Source organism: Podarcis erhardii, assembly GCF_964252035.2.
Source record: "Podarcis erhardii genome assembly, chromosome: 12".
Lineage (NCBI taxonomy): Eukaryota > Metazoa > Chordata > Lepidosauria > Squamata > Lacertidae > Podarcis > Podarcis erhardii.
The window spans coordinates 27190067-27206645 of record NC_138513.1 but is presented as its reverse complement, the minus strand read 5'-3'; the positions used below and the strand labels follow the sequence as shown (position 1 = coordinate 27206645).

The 16579-nt window shown below is 41.8% G+C and overlaps 1 protein-coding gene across 1 annotated transcript; it reads left to right on the top strand.

The window, feature by feature from the left end:
- Positions 1-1349: 1349 nt before the first annotated feature.
- On the top strand, positions 1350-11994 carry AGR2 (anterior gradient 2, protein disulphide isomerase family member). Its single transcript, XM_081834700.1, has 8 exons — positions 1350-1423; positions 4909-5052; positions 6694-6757; positions 6959-7011; positions 7860-7933; positions 8738-8801; positions 10840-10923; positions 11683-11994. Exons 2-8 carry the CDS (start codon positions 4917-4919, stop codon positions 11730-11732), a joined length of 525 nt encoding a protein of 174 aa, XP_081690826.1. The 5' UTR covers positions 1350-1423; positions 4909-4916; the 3' UTR covers positions 11733-11994.
- The last annotated feature ends 4585 nt before the right edge of the window (positions 11995-16579 follow it).

The window sequence follows — 16579 nt, the reverse complement described above, 5'->3', positions numbered from 1 at the left end:
GGTGTGTGTGTGTGATAGGAAGTCTTATGTAATTGAGTAAGAATGTTTGGTGAAATGAATTGTTTAGGAATGAAGTGAATTTTACTTGTATTTTTTGTTATACCATTCATAAGAATGTTTTGTTATCTACTAAATTCAATAAAACTTTATATATATATATATAAAAGAATCTCCCTTCAGACCTTCCTACTCAGTGCAGTCCCTGGCATGTGTGTTCCTCAGTATTTACACAGAGACTCCTAGAATGCCTGCAAAATTAAGGGTATGCACTTGTGAAATACAATGTTCACCACATCAAATTGCATGCATGGTAGTATTGATAAGCCTCCCTGATATAGAAATTCACTTAGCAATCTGTTTGGTTCAGCATCTATTCCCTTCGTTGCTAGGAAACAGCTACTATTCCAAGAAGAACACCAGGTGGGATTCAACAGTGCACTAATTTGAGTGCTCCATCAATGCAAGCAGTGGCAGATGGGATGACCACCCCTCTCCTTCCTCTGTCTGCTGTCCTGGGGTTCTCCTGACTCTCCAGAGTAGATTTGGGGGGAGATGGGGCGCCCAGGCGAGAGGAGAGGGAGGCAAGCCCATTGAGCTAGCAGGAGTCTCAGCACCGGCTTTCACTAGTGTACTGGCTTAGTTGAATCCAGCCCAATAAAATCATTTCACACTGAAGGCAGAGGGTCTGGGCAGCTCCCTCCTTAAATGATGAGATTCATATTTTCAGCATGGTTTCCAACACTGGAGTGATGTAAAAGGCACTTTAAAGCAATGGTGGGGAACCAGTGACCTTGCTGTTAGGCTACAAGTCCTATAGGCGATGGGAATTGTGGGCCAACACCGCACCCTGCTTTGGAAGATGAACTGTCAGGTTCCATTTTCATTTGGCATTTCCCTTGGGTTCTTTGATCTGGATCAGTGCCCTGTACTCAGTAAAATGACCATCTAATTCACACTTAAATTCATACCCAATTTCATCTTCTCAAAGGAATTGCAGACCTGTGCTTTAGAACGAAGCTTCTGTCCAATCACAAAAAGCCAGATCAGCCTTCAGGCAAATCAGAAGCCTTGATTTATGCTTACCTGGATTTGGCTTATTGCCCACATCAGAAAATATATTTTCCCAAACTCTCATATACACCTATAAATTTTACTTTTCTAAAACTAATGATACACTGTACGCTGATGGTATTTATTTGTTCCAGAAATTACTTGCAAACGTCTTGTCTTTTATTTATTTTCTTTAAAAAAGTAAAATAAAATAGAGGTTTCCCCCTGCATCAGAAGTATTCAAATGCCACAGCTTGTGGGTGGAGATGAGGTGTGCCCAGGTGCATAAATAGGCATACCATACCTTCCTTGTTCACACTGAAACTTGGAACACTTTAGCAGTTTCTCAAAGAGGAGGAGGAGGGCAGAGCAGGTAAGATGATCAGCTCTGGGCTTAGCAAAGCACCTGTTCAGAGTCCTCTGAGCTTGTGAGTCAGGTTACTTATTGATGGGCAGGTAACAAAGAACAGGCTGGGAAGACTGGAGCAGTGAAAGGGCAGTGAAAGGGCTGTGCAGCAGTTCTAAGAAAAGCAGCTAGAGTGTTTTGCTGTTTCTTCCACTAACTATGCTGACGACCACAAGTGTGTGTGTGTGTGTGTGTGTGTGTTAAGCTTTACAAACCTTTGTAACTTTTGTCAGTCATTGCTTTCCCACTGGATCTGCTAACAGCTCTGATCCCCACCCCTTTGTCTGATTTCCTGCTTGGCAAGTGCAAGCACTTTCTAACGCATGGGTAGGCAAACTAAGGCCCATGGGCCAGATCTGGCCCAATCGCCTTCTAAATCCGGCCCATGGACGGTCCAGGAATCAGCATGTTTTTACATTAATAGAATGTGTCCTTTTATTTAAAATGCATCTCTGGGCTATTTGTGGGGGCCTACCTGGTGTTTTTACATGAGTAGAATGTGTCCTTTTATTTAAAATGTATCTCTGGGTTATTTGTGGGGTATAGGAATTCATTCATTTTTTATTATTTTTTTCAAAATATAGTCCGGCCCCCCACAAGGTCTGAGGGACAGTGGACCGGCCCCCTGCTGAAAACGTTTGCTGACCCCTGTTCTAACGCCTTTGTCAAAGTTCTGTTTTCTTCTATGGTGCTATGGTTTCTGTATACTACATTTACCAGTCTTGAATCTTCTCAGCTGTCTATCTTTGGCTGCTTGGAAGGATCGTGCCCCACACCCACTTACCTCTTCCATTTCCTGCCCAGTTGTGTTTCTTCCCGCTTCCCTGATGCTGACACAGTGCCCATTGATAGCAGCTGTGCCATAAAAAGGGACTAGATGCATATTGGCCTACTTAAATGCCCCTGTGGTTTCAAAGGATGACAAGATGTCATTGCAGCCTGTTTTCTTAAAAAGCCAAATACTCCTCCAAAAACTTGCCTATTTTAATTTCCCCCATGAAGACATAAGGATGTCTGTCACATTAATAAAACATGTGTATGCTTATTCCACAAAGTAAGTCCTAACATGCTACACGGCATTTACTGTCATGTAAGTGTGTACAGGATTGCAGTCCCTTTTTTAAAAAAAACCCCACAGATCCAAAACCTGAAAATCAGCCCCATTCGATATCATTCAAACTTCCTTCCAAGTTAATATGCTTAGGATAGAAGCTTCAGAATGCGCATTTTGGCCACCATTGTTTCCTGATTGTTGTAGAAAATCTGAGAAGAAAATACGGAAGATGAGTAACATGCTTGAAAATTGTATTTCCTGGTTTTGAGCATAGTAGACTTAATCCTGACCATATCAGCCACACTTGACCTTCAAAGCAGGGACTTGATTACCTCAAACAGTACCGTTATTTTGAAGCTTCCATCCTCAGCCAAATTTGATGGAGTTAGACCTACTCTCTGCAAGGCTGCCCCAGTGACCTAGGGCCAATCTAGAGAGACAAATGGGGTGTGCAGTTGAGACCCCTCTCTGCTACTTACACACAGCCCGTCATCCCAAAACTTTTTCTCCAAGCCCTGTGTGCATCTCCAGCATCAAAGCACACCTGGGTGGAGAGCATGTGGAGAGGGGCATACTTCTTCTTAAGTTGGACATCTGCCCCCCCTCTCTCTATCTCTGTGTGTGTGTGTGATAGCTGTCAACTTTTCCCTTTTCTTGTGAGGAATCCTATTCGGAATAAGGGAATTTCCCTTAAAAAAGGGGAAAGTTGACAGCTATGGTGTGTGTGTGTGTGTGTGTGTGTGTGTGTGTGTGTAGAGAGAGAGAGAGAGAGTCATGCCTTTAAATAGAACTTCTGCTGTTCCTTGCAGTTGGGGTCTAAACTGAGATACTGATCAAAACTCCAGGGCCGGTCCTGCCATTGGGCAGAGTGAGGTGGATTCCTCAGTTGAAATGGAGGACCCAGCTCTGTGCATCATGCAGCTAAACTAGCCAGTCTTTGTGTAAGATTAAAGAGTAACAGCCCATGCGTCAATATGCCACCACTGCTGAATTGGTCCTGAGACTTACAGAAAACCCTTTGCTTCTCTCAAATTTTCAGTCTGCCACCTTGAGTGAGAATTGTCAGGTCTTAGCATCAACTGTCCATCCCCCGTAGCGATGGATGCTATTTTTAAAAGTCAGGATTTTGAAACCAATAGATCTATAATTGGACTAAAATGAGGTCAATCAGATTCACTCAGAATTATGTTCACCGTCAAGATAGGGAGCACTGGAGATGCTAGCAGAATTAGCATCTTAAGATGCGTTCATTTGGAAACTTACTGCGTGTCTTTTAATTGGCTTAGAAAACTTTAAGGCTTCAGTGCTTGATATATACACTTACAAGAGAGCAAGTCCAACTGAACACAGTGGTGCTTACTTCTGAGTAAACATGGATAAGATCAGGCCGTACATTTGGGGGGTGGGGAATGCATCATATGTGAAGACACACAGCACAATCTTAACACGTAGACTCATAGAATTGTAGAGATGGGAAGGATCCTGAGGGTCATCTAGTTCACCCCCCTGCAATGCTTACTCTAAATTAAGTACCCCTGTGCTCAGTGGGTCTTACACAAGAGTAACTGTGCATAAGACTGCAGCTTTGGGGAGCATTAAGTGGACACTGGCTGTCAGAGCACAGCCACCTTGGCAAACCTAGGGGTTTGAAACTCCTTTGTTTTCATTGTCTCCTAAATATTTCCCTGTTGTCACTGCACTGAGAAAAGTGTTTCACTCCTCACAACCCAAGGCAAGTGCCTTGTAAATACTTTGATTTGCTTTACATGGCTCCATTTCCTTGAAGTCCATGGTAAACACCAAATTAGTGACTGGGAAATAAAGGTGAGTTTGAATTCAAAGTAACAACTTTGAATATGACAGTAGAGTTACATTTAGCTCTGTTTGTCTTCATGATGTAGCCATCAATGGAAGGTTTTGTTATAGGGATGGGGAAGAAATTGGATTCAGTTTGCTTTTTAAGCAAATCTACCTAATTCACACTTTCTAAAACAGTAAGCAAAATGAAACACAGCCATCCTTCAAAATTCACACTTCTCTGAATGTTGCAATGCAATTCACCAGCCAAGGAATGTGCACAAATATGCATATACCAAGGTAAATGGTGCATAAAACTGCATATAGTTTCCCACCCCTGCCTGAGCACAGAAGGACATACTTCTATGCATACTATACACTGAGTCCCAAGCGGAGTTTCTCATGCATGTTGTATGTAGCACTTAACATTCGGTTGCTCCTCTTTTTTTACTGTGACCAAGCTGGAACTAGAGTAATTCCATTCCATTGCTTGTAACTCAGCCAGCAAGATTGATTGCATGCCTCTATTGTTCCATACCCAATAGTCTCCTGTTCTGTAATGCAGCTGAATAAATCCTTGATGCTTTTTTTCTCCCCCTAGCTTCAACCATGGAGAAGAGCCTCATATCGGTGTTGCTTTTGCTAGTTGCCGTCTCATATATTTCGGCGAAAGACACTACTGTGAAAAGTGAAAAGAAGGATGTAAAAGAAACCCGTCCCAAACTGCCCCAGACTCTCTCCAGAGGTAAAGGAACGCTAGCTGAGTGCAGTGGGAAGACAGGGTGTTGTTTTTTAAAACCCTTTCTTAAAATACTAGAACCCAAGACCATCCAATGAAGCAAAATGATGGGACATTCAGAACAGACCCAAGCGGGTTTGTAGCAATTAGAGTGTTGGACTAGGACATGGGAAACCAGGATTCCAATTCCAATTCACTCATGAAGCTGACTGGGTGACCTCTCTTAGCCTAACCTATCTCACAGGGTTGTTCTGATGGATCCTGCCCTTTGAAAACCTACAAAACTGAACAATCCGACATATGACATATGTCTACTTGGAAGTGAGTTTCACTGAGTTCAGTGAGGCTGACCCCTTATAGGTTGTTATAAGACTGTAGTGTGAGAGGGTCTTTTCTCAAGAAGGAGGGGTGCACATTATTTAAATAAGGAAGCCTCAGGGGACATTCCTCCAACAGTTGGTAATTTGTAGCAGGTAATTATCTAAATTTCACATTGAACTTGAAATGAGTGCTAGTTCAGATTAATGCCAGCATTTGAAGAAATCATTGCAATTAATCAATGGGTTTGAAAAAAATAAATTAGCGTATTTACACAAATCCAATGCACCTTCGATTCTAATGCGCACCTCAATTTTCAAAACCTTGAAACCAAAAAATGTATTTGCTGGCGAATGTAAATGCGCCACCAAATCTAAGGTGCACCCTAATTTTTGCAACGTAATTTGGCCGAGAAAGGTGTATATTACATTCGAGTAAAGATAGTAACCCCTAAAAATATGGTGTTGGCAGGAGGTATTTGGGCTAACTGGCATAAGGTTATATAGCTAGAAATTTGTGATTTGTTTTATTTTATTTGCTTTATTATATTTCTATGCCACTTTTCATTTGAATGTATCCCAAAGCATCTTACAAACTATAAATAATAGCAACATGACAGAATACAATAAACATGACAGAACATCACAAACACAGCATAAATCATATAGGATAATTCACAAATCATCAGGGAAACAATTGCAATCTATAAAACACTGTTAACAAAACAACAACTAAAAAACAAGCCAAACATCACAATGTAAGCAAAAGTCATATTATATGATTAACAAATACAGCATCAACGTTAACAAAATAGCATCGAAGACTCATAATCTTTCACTCTGTTCAGCTCATTAAAATACACATACACATCATGTGCATGGCTGCAACTCCCTTCTGAAGGTTCCTCGGACTGGAATTGAGGCAGCACAGATTAGACCAACCAACCCCTGATGTCAAACAGAAAGTCTCTCTCCCCTCACAATTCTTCCTCTGGAAACAGCTACCTTATCATGGCTTCTAGGGCTGGAGGGTAGGGCAAGGCAGGTGGGAAAAGCTATTGCCTGATGACCAGCACTAAGCCTCAGAGTTGCCTTTGTTCAGGACTCAGTTCAGTTGCCATATGTCCTCTTTTTCCAGGACACATCCTCTTTTTCATGGGTATGTAAAATGTGTATTGTCATAGCGATCCATTGTTAAAAGTAGAAGTCAGCAAATGGGCCCTCTTCCTTGCTCTTCAAAATATGGCAACCCTACAAGTGGTTATGGGATTAATGCCTCCTCAGTCACAATATGCTTTAAAACTAAATTCCAATCATCATTTCCTTTCAGGCTGGGGGGATCAGCTTATCTGGACTCAGACTTATGAAGAAGCTCTCCATAAAGCCAGGACAAAGTAAGTCCCCCTATCTCCACACAGTTTTCACTATGGCGTGTGAAGATCTCCTCCTTCCACTCTAAGAAATGAGAAATGTTTCAATACCTTTCTCCAGGACCTTAAATCTTAAGTCATTGAGATTTTTGTCCATCATGAGTTTTGCTCTTTTTATTGCCTGCTTACTGTGAGATTCTAAAATGGACCTTTTCTTCTTTTCAGCAACAAACCTATAATGATCATCCATCACTTAGAAGACTGCCCTCACAGTCAAGGTACCATTCTTTCCAACAGACACATAATATTTTGGTCTATATCCAAGCAAATAAAATTGCTACCAACAACAACAACAACAACAACAACAACAACAACAACAACAACAAACTGACTCTTTTTACACTGAAAGTGTGATCTATATTTTTATCCCGTACTTAATAACTGGGGAGGTTTAGATGAATGGAAGGCATAAATTTCTATTTACATTTTCCCCCCTCTCAGAAATGATCACAGTCAGAAACAGAGATTCACAAATTTGTGCCGAAGAGCTCATAATGATAGCCTGTCCACACACTGTATGAATGCCCAAACTCCATGCATTCATTGACAGTTGTTGATATGTTTTCTGTTCACTTAAGAGACTGGCTTTCAGGCAGGCCTTAGATCCAGCACTTCTCTCCTTAGAAATGAAACATTTATTGTATAATTCAAACTAGAGTGACATAGCATGAGTAAGTCAATAAGTGCAGTTTCCTGTCTTTGTGTCTACTCAGAAGTAAGTCCCACTGAATTCAGTGAGGTTTACTCCCTGGTAAGTAGAATTTGGATTTCAGCCTCAGGCTTCTTGTGAATTCCTTTGCTAAGCAAAAGAATCCAGGTTTCAAAAACCCAAAACATTGATTGCGATAACCTTGACCTCCTTTCGTTCCCAGACCTGTTTCTAAACTTTTGAGTCTTTAGCTTATCTCTTTCATTTTACAGTGATTTGTATTAGGCCTTCAGGCCTTAAGCGTTCATGAATTTTTATTTGATCTGTACTGACAATAGATACATAATGTTCTTTCTATGTTTCAGATTCTTTCTTTTTTTCTAATAGTGAGTCTAATTTCTTCTTCTCCCATTCTAGCACTGAAGAAGGTATTTGCTGAACACAAAGAGATACAGAAATTGGCTGAGAAGTTTGTTCTCCTCAATCTTGTTGTAAGTTTTCTTTGACACTTGACCAAGTGCTCTGTTTTGTAATAAAGCAATTATTCTCTCGGCCAAGTTTCAAGTAGATCTACCGGTATTTAATTCTACCTAGAGCTGGTTCACACAGGGCATCTTTCCAAAATGGAAACAATCTGTATAAGGGTGGTTGCTGTTTTTAGAAAAATAAGCAAGTGTTTAGATTGCCATGATTATTGGGAAAGTAATATATAGATAGGGTTGCCATATTTCGAGAAGTAAAAATCCAGACACAAATAGTTGTTGAGCTTTTGTGGGGGAGAGGGGGATCGCCCAAAAAATTGTTGGCCTATTTTTGGGCAGACACTTCCTGGTTCTGTTTGCAAAAACCTGGACACTTTGTCAATTTTTTAAAATCCCCCGGATGCAAATTTCGCCATTGGAATCCTGAACATGTCAGGGGAAAACTGGACACATGGCAACGCTAGTATAGAGCAGCTTCCCAACAAAATGGATACCTGTGCATTCTTCATGTATAACAGTTTAATATACATTTTTCTTATGTGGATATTATCTCCATATAGGGAAAAATACTGTGTGAAATGTAGTGGGTGGATGTGCGTGCTAAAATAATTATAATGCTCATCAAATCCTCATTGTGGTCCAATTCTGTTATATTATACATTATGGGATGGCTGTCACATCATCATCTATTTCACCTAACCTTTCATTATGTTGAAGTAACTGGCAATGTTTAATACATACTTTGACTCTTCTCTGTGTGATCTAAATGGCTTACATCACAGGTATTTGTATTTTCTTTTTCTTTTCTTTAAGTATGAAACCACAGACAAACATCTTTCACCAGATGGCCAGTATGTTCCCAGAATCCTGTTTGTAGGTGAGTAGTAAAGGGGTCAAAGAGTTCTTTTCTTTGAGGGTGGGGGACCATGCCAGGCTGAATACAGTGGCACCTCTGGTTACACACGCTTCTGGTTACAAGCTCCGCTAACCCAGAAGTAGTTGCTCCTGGTTGCGAACTTTGCCCCAGGATGCAGTGGGAAGTGTCATTAGCGAAAGCATGCCTCAGAATAAAAACGGTTTCAGCTTAAGAACGGACCTCCGGAATGAATTATGTTTGTAACCAGAGGTACAACTGTAGCTGGGATGAGTTAATATTTACTGTGGAACGAAAGTTTGATTTATCTCCAGGTTGCATCTCCAATATGGGGGAAACAGGTTTTTGCAAGCATTCCAACCGGAGAATGTGGCTGTTGCTAGCGAAACCTGAATCTCCTGTACCACTGGTGTTATTGGTGTTTTTGCTCAAAGACCTATAGGATGGGTCCCATAAAACCACTCTTAACATGCAATACACTTGCCACATGTCCACCCAGTTTTTGTAATTTGAAGTAGCTTTCCCCTCTCCTGTTTTTAAAGAGGGGATTGATAAAGGGCCAAAAAAAGTAGTTGTGTAAAATGAAACGTTTCACATTTGCATCTGCAACAATAACCTGCCCAAAATTTCTTTCCAATATACTTGCTTATCTGCAAACAATGGAGTATATGCTCCACTCTTTTTATTAAATTGGCTAAGGGGTGGATTTTTTACACAGGCTCCAAGGAGTTAATGAATGACACTGATCTTAAGAAGATTCCCCCTCTGGCTGATGCTGCTCATTGCTTTAACATCTACAGCTTACATTTTACTTGGTTATTATTTAGGATGGGGGTGGAGAAATCACCAAGTCCCATTTCTGCCCACCAGCTGTTCAGTGGAAGCAGCTGAGAAGAAAAGCTTTCTTGGTGTATAAAGCCTTGCTATGGACTTGTGGGGAATTTAGATTTCCCTAAATGCCTGGGTGCCAGATTCTCTCCATAATTCCTGGATGTAGAATTAAACTTTGCCAGACACAGGAACCCCCTGGATTTAGTTATGCTAACAAGCCAAGCCAGCTCGGCAGAGCGAGCTGAATGGGCCATTAGTGGAGGAGAAAGACTAGGGATGGCCCATCAAGGAAACCATCAAAGAGCAAGAATGCCAGGTAAGGGGGAGTGGAGCCCCTTCTCCGCTGGGTGCTAGTGGGCAAAGGCCAGGTTTTGGGTTTCAACTCAGAACAGAGGCGCTGAGTTCTGCCCAACATTGTGGGGCCCCATTGTGCACATGTGTGAGTGACATCATGCGCATTGTGGCACAGGGCCCTATTAGGGCCACCACAGCTGCCACAAGGCCCTGCAAGGCCTGCTGCCACTGCAAGGCCAGGCTCCTCAAGATGGAGGAGGGATTCAGCCCCATCCCAACAGACTTTGGGTGGTGGGGAAGGGGCTGAAGACATCTCAGCCCTGTGGAGTTGACACCGATGTCACTGAATGATGTAGGCTGGGGGAAGTCCTTGGACTCGGTTAGCAGCATGGAGGAGGAGGAGTAGAGCTGGAGAAGACAGACTGGAACGAAGGGACACCAAGGATGGCTTTTTGCTGTCCTTTGAATCCAATGCTGTGCTCAAGAGGGGAGCCAGACCTTCATAGGATGTGAATGCCCTACAATCCCTCCATCTAGGGGCAGGATGTTTATATGTGTAAATAAAACCATATGTCATAAGGACATCATAGTTTCAGCTGTGTCTTGTTGTCCCAAAAGGGAACACAGACTTTGGTAAGCATGCCATATACCCCAGGAATCTCACGCTAATTGTGGAGATTCGAGTGGACTGTAACAGCACGCAACGACAGCTCCTTCCTACAGAAGCAGGGAAACATTTCTCAGTGTTTCCCCTGCAGATATGCCAAAAAGTGACTATGCATAATTCCATACTGGAGAATTATAGACAACATTCATGTGGTTAAGCATCTTTTGCATGGGAACAGTAGAAGCCATTTTCATTGAGGGTTTTTTGACGGCTGTAGATGGAAAGTTAATGTGATCATTGTTTCTCCAGATCCGTCACTGACAGTTAGAGCAGATATTACTGGAAGATATTCCAACCGCCTCTATGCTTACGAGCCTTCAGACATTGCATTACGTAAGTATTTCCTAGCAGAGCTTTTTGCATAGATTTGGAACAAAGGAAGGTCTGAAATTCTGCTTTGGAGCTCCCTCCAGTTGCACAATAGCACTGCAAAATGTGCATGAAATAGTAATAAAGGCTGGTGAATTTTCATGATAACTTCTTTTTTTAAAAAAATCACAAACTGATGTGGAAATGTAGACAAGTGAATTTAAGACTGGGAAAATGTGGAATTGAGAGAAAACTAAATGGATAGATTTCACCATCCTAAAGTCTGAATAAATATGCATAGCAACACATAGAAAATGACTGATGCCATTTATGTAAATGGTTTAGAGTCTGCCGTTTTCAATATGGATTCCATGTGAATGTCACCTGAAACCAGTAATCCATCCACATGAATGGTCCAACATGGTGTAATTTGTTTTCATGCCACTGCCAAAATATTCCCAGAGCAAGTTCTGCACCCGAGATGACACACATGGTGGGGTCCTATGCACAATAATGGCTCACCGCATTGAAACCTCAGCATGAAAAGCATCATTAAATCCATTTAAATCCATGTTATCCAATTTAACTGAGTTGTCAATGATGTGTGGACCATTAACAGTATGCACTGCTTCTGCTATTGTAAATGCTGGGAAATTAAAGTGAGATTTGGTTTATTGCAATTTGCATAATTTAGAAAGTTCAAACTGATGTGCATTACATGCTAGATTACTTTTTGTACAACTCTCCCCGCCTCCCTGATTTATGATCTGTTTGTTTTTCTAGTGTATGCAAATATGCAGAAAGCTCTGAAGTTGTTGAAGACTGAATTGTAAAAAAAGAAAACAGACACACTCTCAGGTCTTCCACCTCTATCGCAGCGTATGAAAAAATAGTTCTCACCGAAGAGAATGCGTAGGCTGCCCTTGGATATGCATATCAACAACTCACTGTATGCATAACCTCCAGGAGGATAACTGTGTTATAAATACTCATTTGTAACTGTGTGGTATTATGTATTGATTGCTTTTATAAAATAAGACTAAAAACACTGTATGCTCTTTTCTATAAATCAAGATTAAAAAGAAAAACACTTTATGGAGTTTGCACTTTTGTAATCTGTCTTATTTTGCAATCCTGTACAGAAGCATCTATAATATTTCCAATGAGATAGCCAGTGTGGTGTAGTGGTTAAGAGCGGTAGACTCATAATCTGGTGAACCGGGTTTGTGTCTCCACTCCTCCTCCACATGCAGCTGCTGGGTGACTGTGGGCTAGTCATACCTCTCTGAAGTCTCTCAGACCTACTCACCTCACAGAGTGTTTGTTGTGGGGGAGGAAGGGAAAGGAGAATGTTAGCTGCTTTGAGACTCCTTAGGGTAGTGATAAAGCAGGATATCAAATCCAAACTCTTCTTCTTCTTCAATGACACAAACAACACAGCAAACAAATTTTCAAGAACCTAATTCCATGCAGACCATCAGTCCCTGATATCTGCAGACAGGGCTGGAAAAGTCTCCTCTCCATTCCTGGGGAGTTGCTGTCAGTCAGTGCAGACCAGGGCTGAGGAAACTGTGCACCCCCCCCCCAGATGTTGTTTCACTCCAACACCCATCATCCCTAAGCATTGGCAACACTTGCTGGGGCTACTGGAGGTCCAGCGACATACGATGGGCCACTGAGATAGATGCACCAATGGTCTGATTCGATGCAAGGCAGCTTCCAATGTCAGCAAATGGACAGCAGACTTCAAACTGCCCAACAGCAATGTGAATGATTTCCAGTTGTACTTGTGTGACTGGTGTCCATTCCTGACCGCAGAAGAACAAGCAAACTGCCTGGTCTGCTTATTTTCATTTTTGGTCAGAATTCTCTGACATCCCTACCTATGTGGGGACACCTTCTCTACTATTACGTCCGCAACAACTGGCATTCACTGGACCGCGATCTCCGAAACTGGCCTTACTTTCTACTTCATGGTATCTCCATGAGTTTATCTGGGGCTGGGGAGCTGGTAGACCATTAGACATTGATAGCCTTCAACTCCCATGAACCCCAGCCAGCCTGACCAATGGGAGTTGCAGTCCAGCAAATTTTGGAGTGGCCCTATTCAGCATTCCAAAATTTCCTACATGCTGTTTTTTAGAGCTGCTCAAGTCAGCAGCCCTCTTATGTTGTGCAGTAAATTTCATGCAGTGATGACATCTTATGTGAAGAACCGCTTTTCTTTTGCCTGCCCTGAATCTGCTACCAATAAATTTTAGGGTGTGATTAACTAAAACTGTTCTCAACCAGTTTTTTGTGTTTTTTTAAAGAGAGAGAATACACAAAATTGAAAAATCTACATTTTGTGTTTAAGCAAGAATTGCCCTTGAAAAAAGCCAAAATTACCCTTTATGTCAGGGGTGGGACTGATGGGAGTGGGAAGCCCTGAAGTGTCTGCAGGGCCACAGGTTTTCCACCCCTGCTTTACCCAGGTGACCTTGTGCTCAAGCCTAGCTTCTTCACTATTATCATTGGCAAATGAGTCTGACTAGGTAACAAAATATAAATTGATGACAAAGCAGAATTTACCATTTTTCCTTTGGATCCCCAACAAAATATGCTTGACTCCTGAGGATTTAAACAGAAGTGACAGCAGGTAAAATTTATAGGCATTTCACAGTGCAATCCTGTACATATCTATTTAAAAGTAAGACTTACTGACCTGGTTTGTACATGATGCTCAGCCCAGTATACCTGTTGGAGCGTCTCCACACTGAGGTCCAGCACTGAGGGCCTTCTGGCAAGTTCCCTCAAGGCGAGAAGCAAAGTTACAGGGAACCAGGCAGAGGGCTTTCTCAGTAGTGGCACCTGCCCTGTGAAATGCCTTCCCTTCAGATGTCAAAGAAATAAACAACTATCTTGATGCTTAGAAGACATCTGAAAGCAGCCCTGTTTAGGGAAGTTTTTAATGACTGGTGTTTTAATGTATTTTAAATCTTTTGTTGGAAGCTGCCCAGAATGGATGGGGAAACCCAGCCAGATGGGCGGGGTATAAATAATAAATTACTACCACTACTACTACTACTTCTATTATTATTAGCTAAAGTATGGCTTAGCTGTATGTGTGAACCCAGCCCAGTCACTTAGCTATGGATTATTAACCATGGTTAAAGCCACTTGTTGATCAAGGTTTGTTATTTGTTTATGAACATCAGTTAATGTTAGCCATAGCTTACAGGTATGAACCTGGACCTTCTCTATTACCATCACCATCGAAAAGCCATGCGTGGAGAGCAGCTCTTCCAGGCTTTAATGCAGGGAGAGGGGGATACATAATAAACTGAGCTTTGTCTGCCATACGCCTCAGCTGGTGATCATGAATTCAGGCAGGTTTCTGTCTCTTAATAATAGTCAGTGGTGGTGGTGCCCTCTGGTGGACAGGTGAGGGTGCTGCCACCATTGCTGTTCCTCTCTATGCTGCTGGTGGAGGAAGAGAAATCATGGGGTTTGTGAAGCAAAACAGCAGAAAACTTTGAAGGTCAATATTTGATTTGGTGTGTTAGTGAGGATCCTAGCTGGGTGTGTCAGTTACATCCTTATAGGTGTCAGAAAAAAAAAAAGTGGCACAGAAGTTTGGCTCAGTTTTGAAGCAATACCAGGCTCTGGAGATCACAGTTAGCATCCCTCAACTCTAATGGAGAGTGGCTCCCCAGCTGTGTTTTCTCTAGGCCCACACCTCTCTTGCCAGGTGGAACTCTATATACAGGAACACAGTTAGTTGCCTTTTACTAAGTCAGCTCACTGGTTCACCTTGCTCAGTTATCATCTACACCAAGGTTTAAGACAGGGGTCTTTCCTGCCCCTACCTGGATTCAAAATTCAAAATTATTGTTGAAACATCCAAAGGGAAGCTGACTAAATGTTGGATTTGCAGTGAGCCAAACTTATATCCCCTCCTCAGCAAGGGTTCGAGATACAGAGAACCTGTTAATCAATTCCATTTGGAAATGAATAAATGTGTAAAATCTTTCCTAGCATTAATTCAGTGGAAAATTATACAGCTTTTGCAATACCTGAGAAATGAATTATATTTAAGGAAACCTGATGGAGAAACTTTCAATGGCGTCTCACTATTTTCTGCCATTTGTGAAATTTCTCTCCCTGTGAGTTTTCTTTTTCTAATGCTTTATCAAGCCAATATTTGGGTTTTTTGCTTTGTTTTTTTAAAAAAGAGTCAACAAGACCATTGCCCACCACATAAAAATGCTGGCCTCAAGATGCAAATATTGAAAATGGATATTCCTTTTCCCCAAAACTCTGATGATTTGCTAAAGGGTTTTTGCAGTGAGTCAAGGGCTCAGATGAGAGACGCAAAAACAGCCCACACCTTCTGGTTATTCCTTCTGGCATGTTAAAGCAGGACCAGGGAACCTACAAACCTCCGCATGTTGTTGGACTACAACTCCCATCACTCCTGACAATTGGCCATGCCGGCTGGGGCTGATGGGAACTAGTGTCCAACTGCATTTGGAGGATCACAATTTCCCCATCCCTGCACTAAAGTAAATATGGGTCCTTGAATAACAGAGGCCTATCAGTTGAAGGCAACTGCAGTTGTCTATTGGACCAATAAAGACCAAGAGCCCTCAGGCTGAGTCCATGGTTTCATTCTGGCTCAAACCATTCCTGCCAAACATGTTACCATTCCATCAGGAACATATAAACTACTCCTGCTGAATGGAGGAAAACCAGTCAAATAACTAAGTGAGTTGAAAGAGGGCTTCCCACAAGTCAATGTGCCAGAAAAGTCTCCATTACCTCACAGGGAGTCTTAATTTACATAAAAGTGTTGAATAGTTAATGTTTGATTAGCTGGCTCGTTATGTCACACATTCTGCATCGGAGCGTGTAAATAAATAACTTGTAACCAAAGTCTGGTCACCTAATAAATACCAGCATTTAAATATTCATGCTGTACATTGCCTGACCAGGATCACAAAAGGCAGACAGAGCAACCAAACATCACCATCCGTTCCACAGCTGAATCTTCATACTCTGCTTGCTCCTGCCCATTCCAAAACACACACAAATGCCTGAATCTTACTTCAACACACCAGCAAAGGGACAGCATCCTTCACTATACCTCAGTCTAACAGGCTAGCATTATCATCAGCACTTTCTTTCAGCTGGAACTTGCCGGAACTGAATTCCGGCACCTCTCAGGTGGGCACCACTGCCATTCTAAGAGAATGAGGGGGGTGTTCATGGTGAGTTCTGGCACCTCTTTTTCTGGAAAAAGATCACATCATCATTCTCATTATTAAAATGTTTATACCGCCCTTCACCTGAGGAGCACTGGGCAGTTTACAGCATAAAAACACACAAATACATAACATAGAAAAAACAAAAACAATACACCTCCCCCCTCATACACAAAAGTTGTTTAATTAACCAAAGGCCTGTTTAATTAACCAAAGGCGAAGATGAATGACTTTGCCTGGTGACTACAAATATGTAACAAAGGTGCCAGGCGGGCCTCCCTGGGGAGAGCATTCCACAAATGGGAGCCACTGCAGAAAATTTAATAATAATAATAATAATAATAATAATATTTTGTTATTTCTACCCCACCCATCTGGCTGGGTTTCCCCAGCCACTCTGGGCAGCTTTCAACAGAACATTAAAAACAGAATAAAAC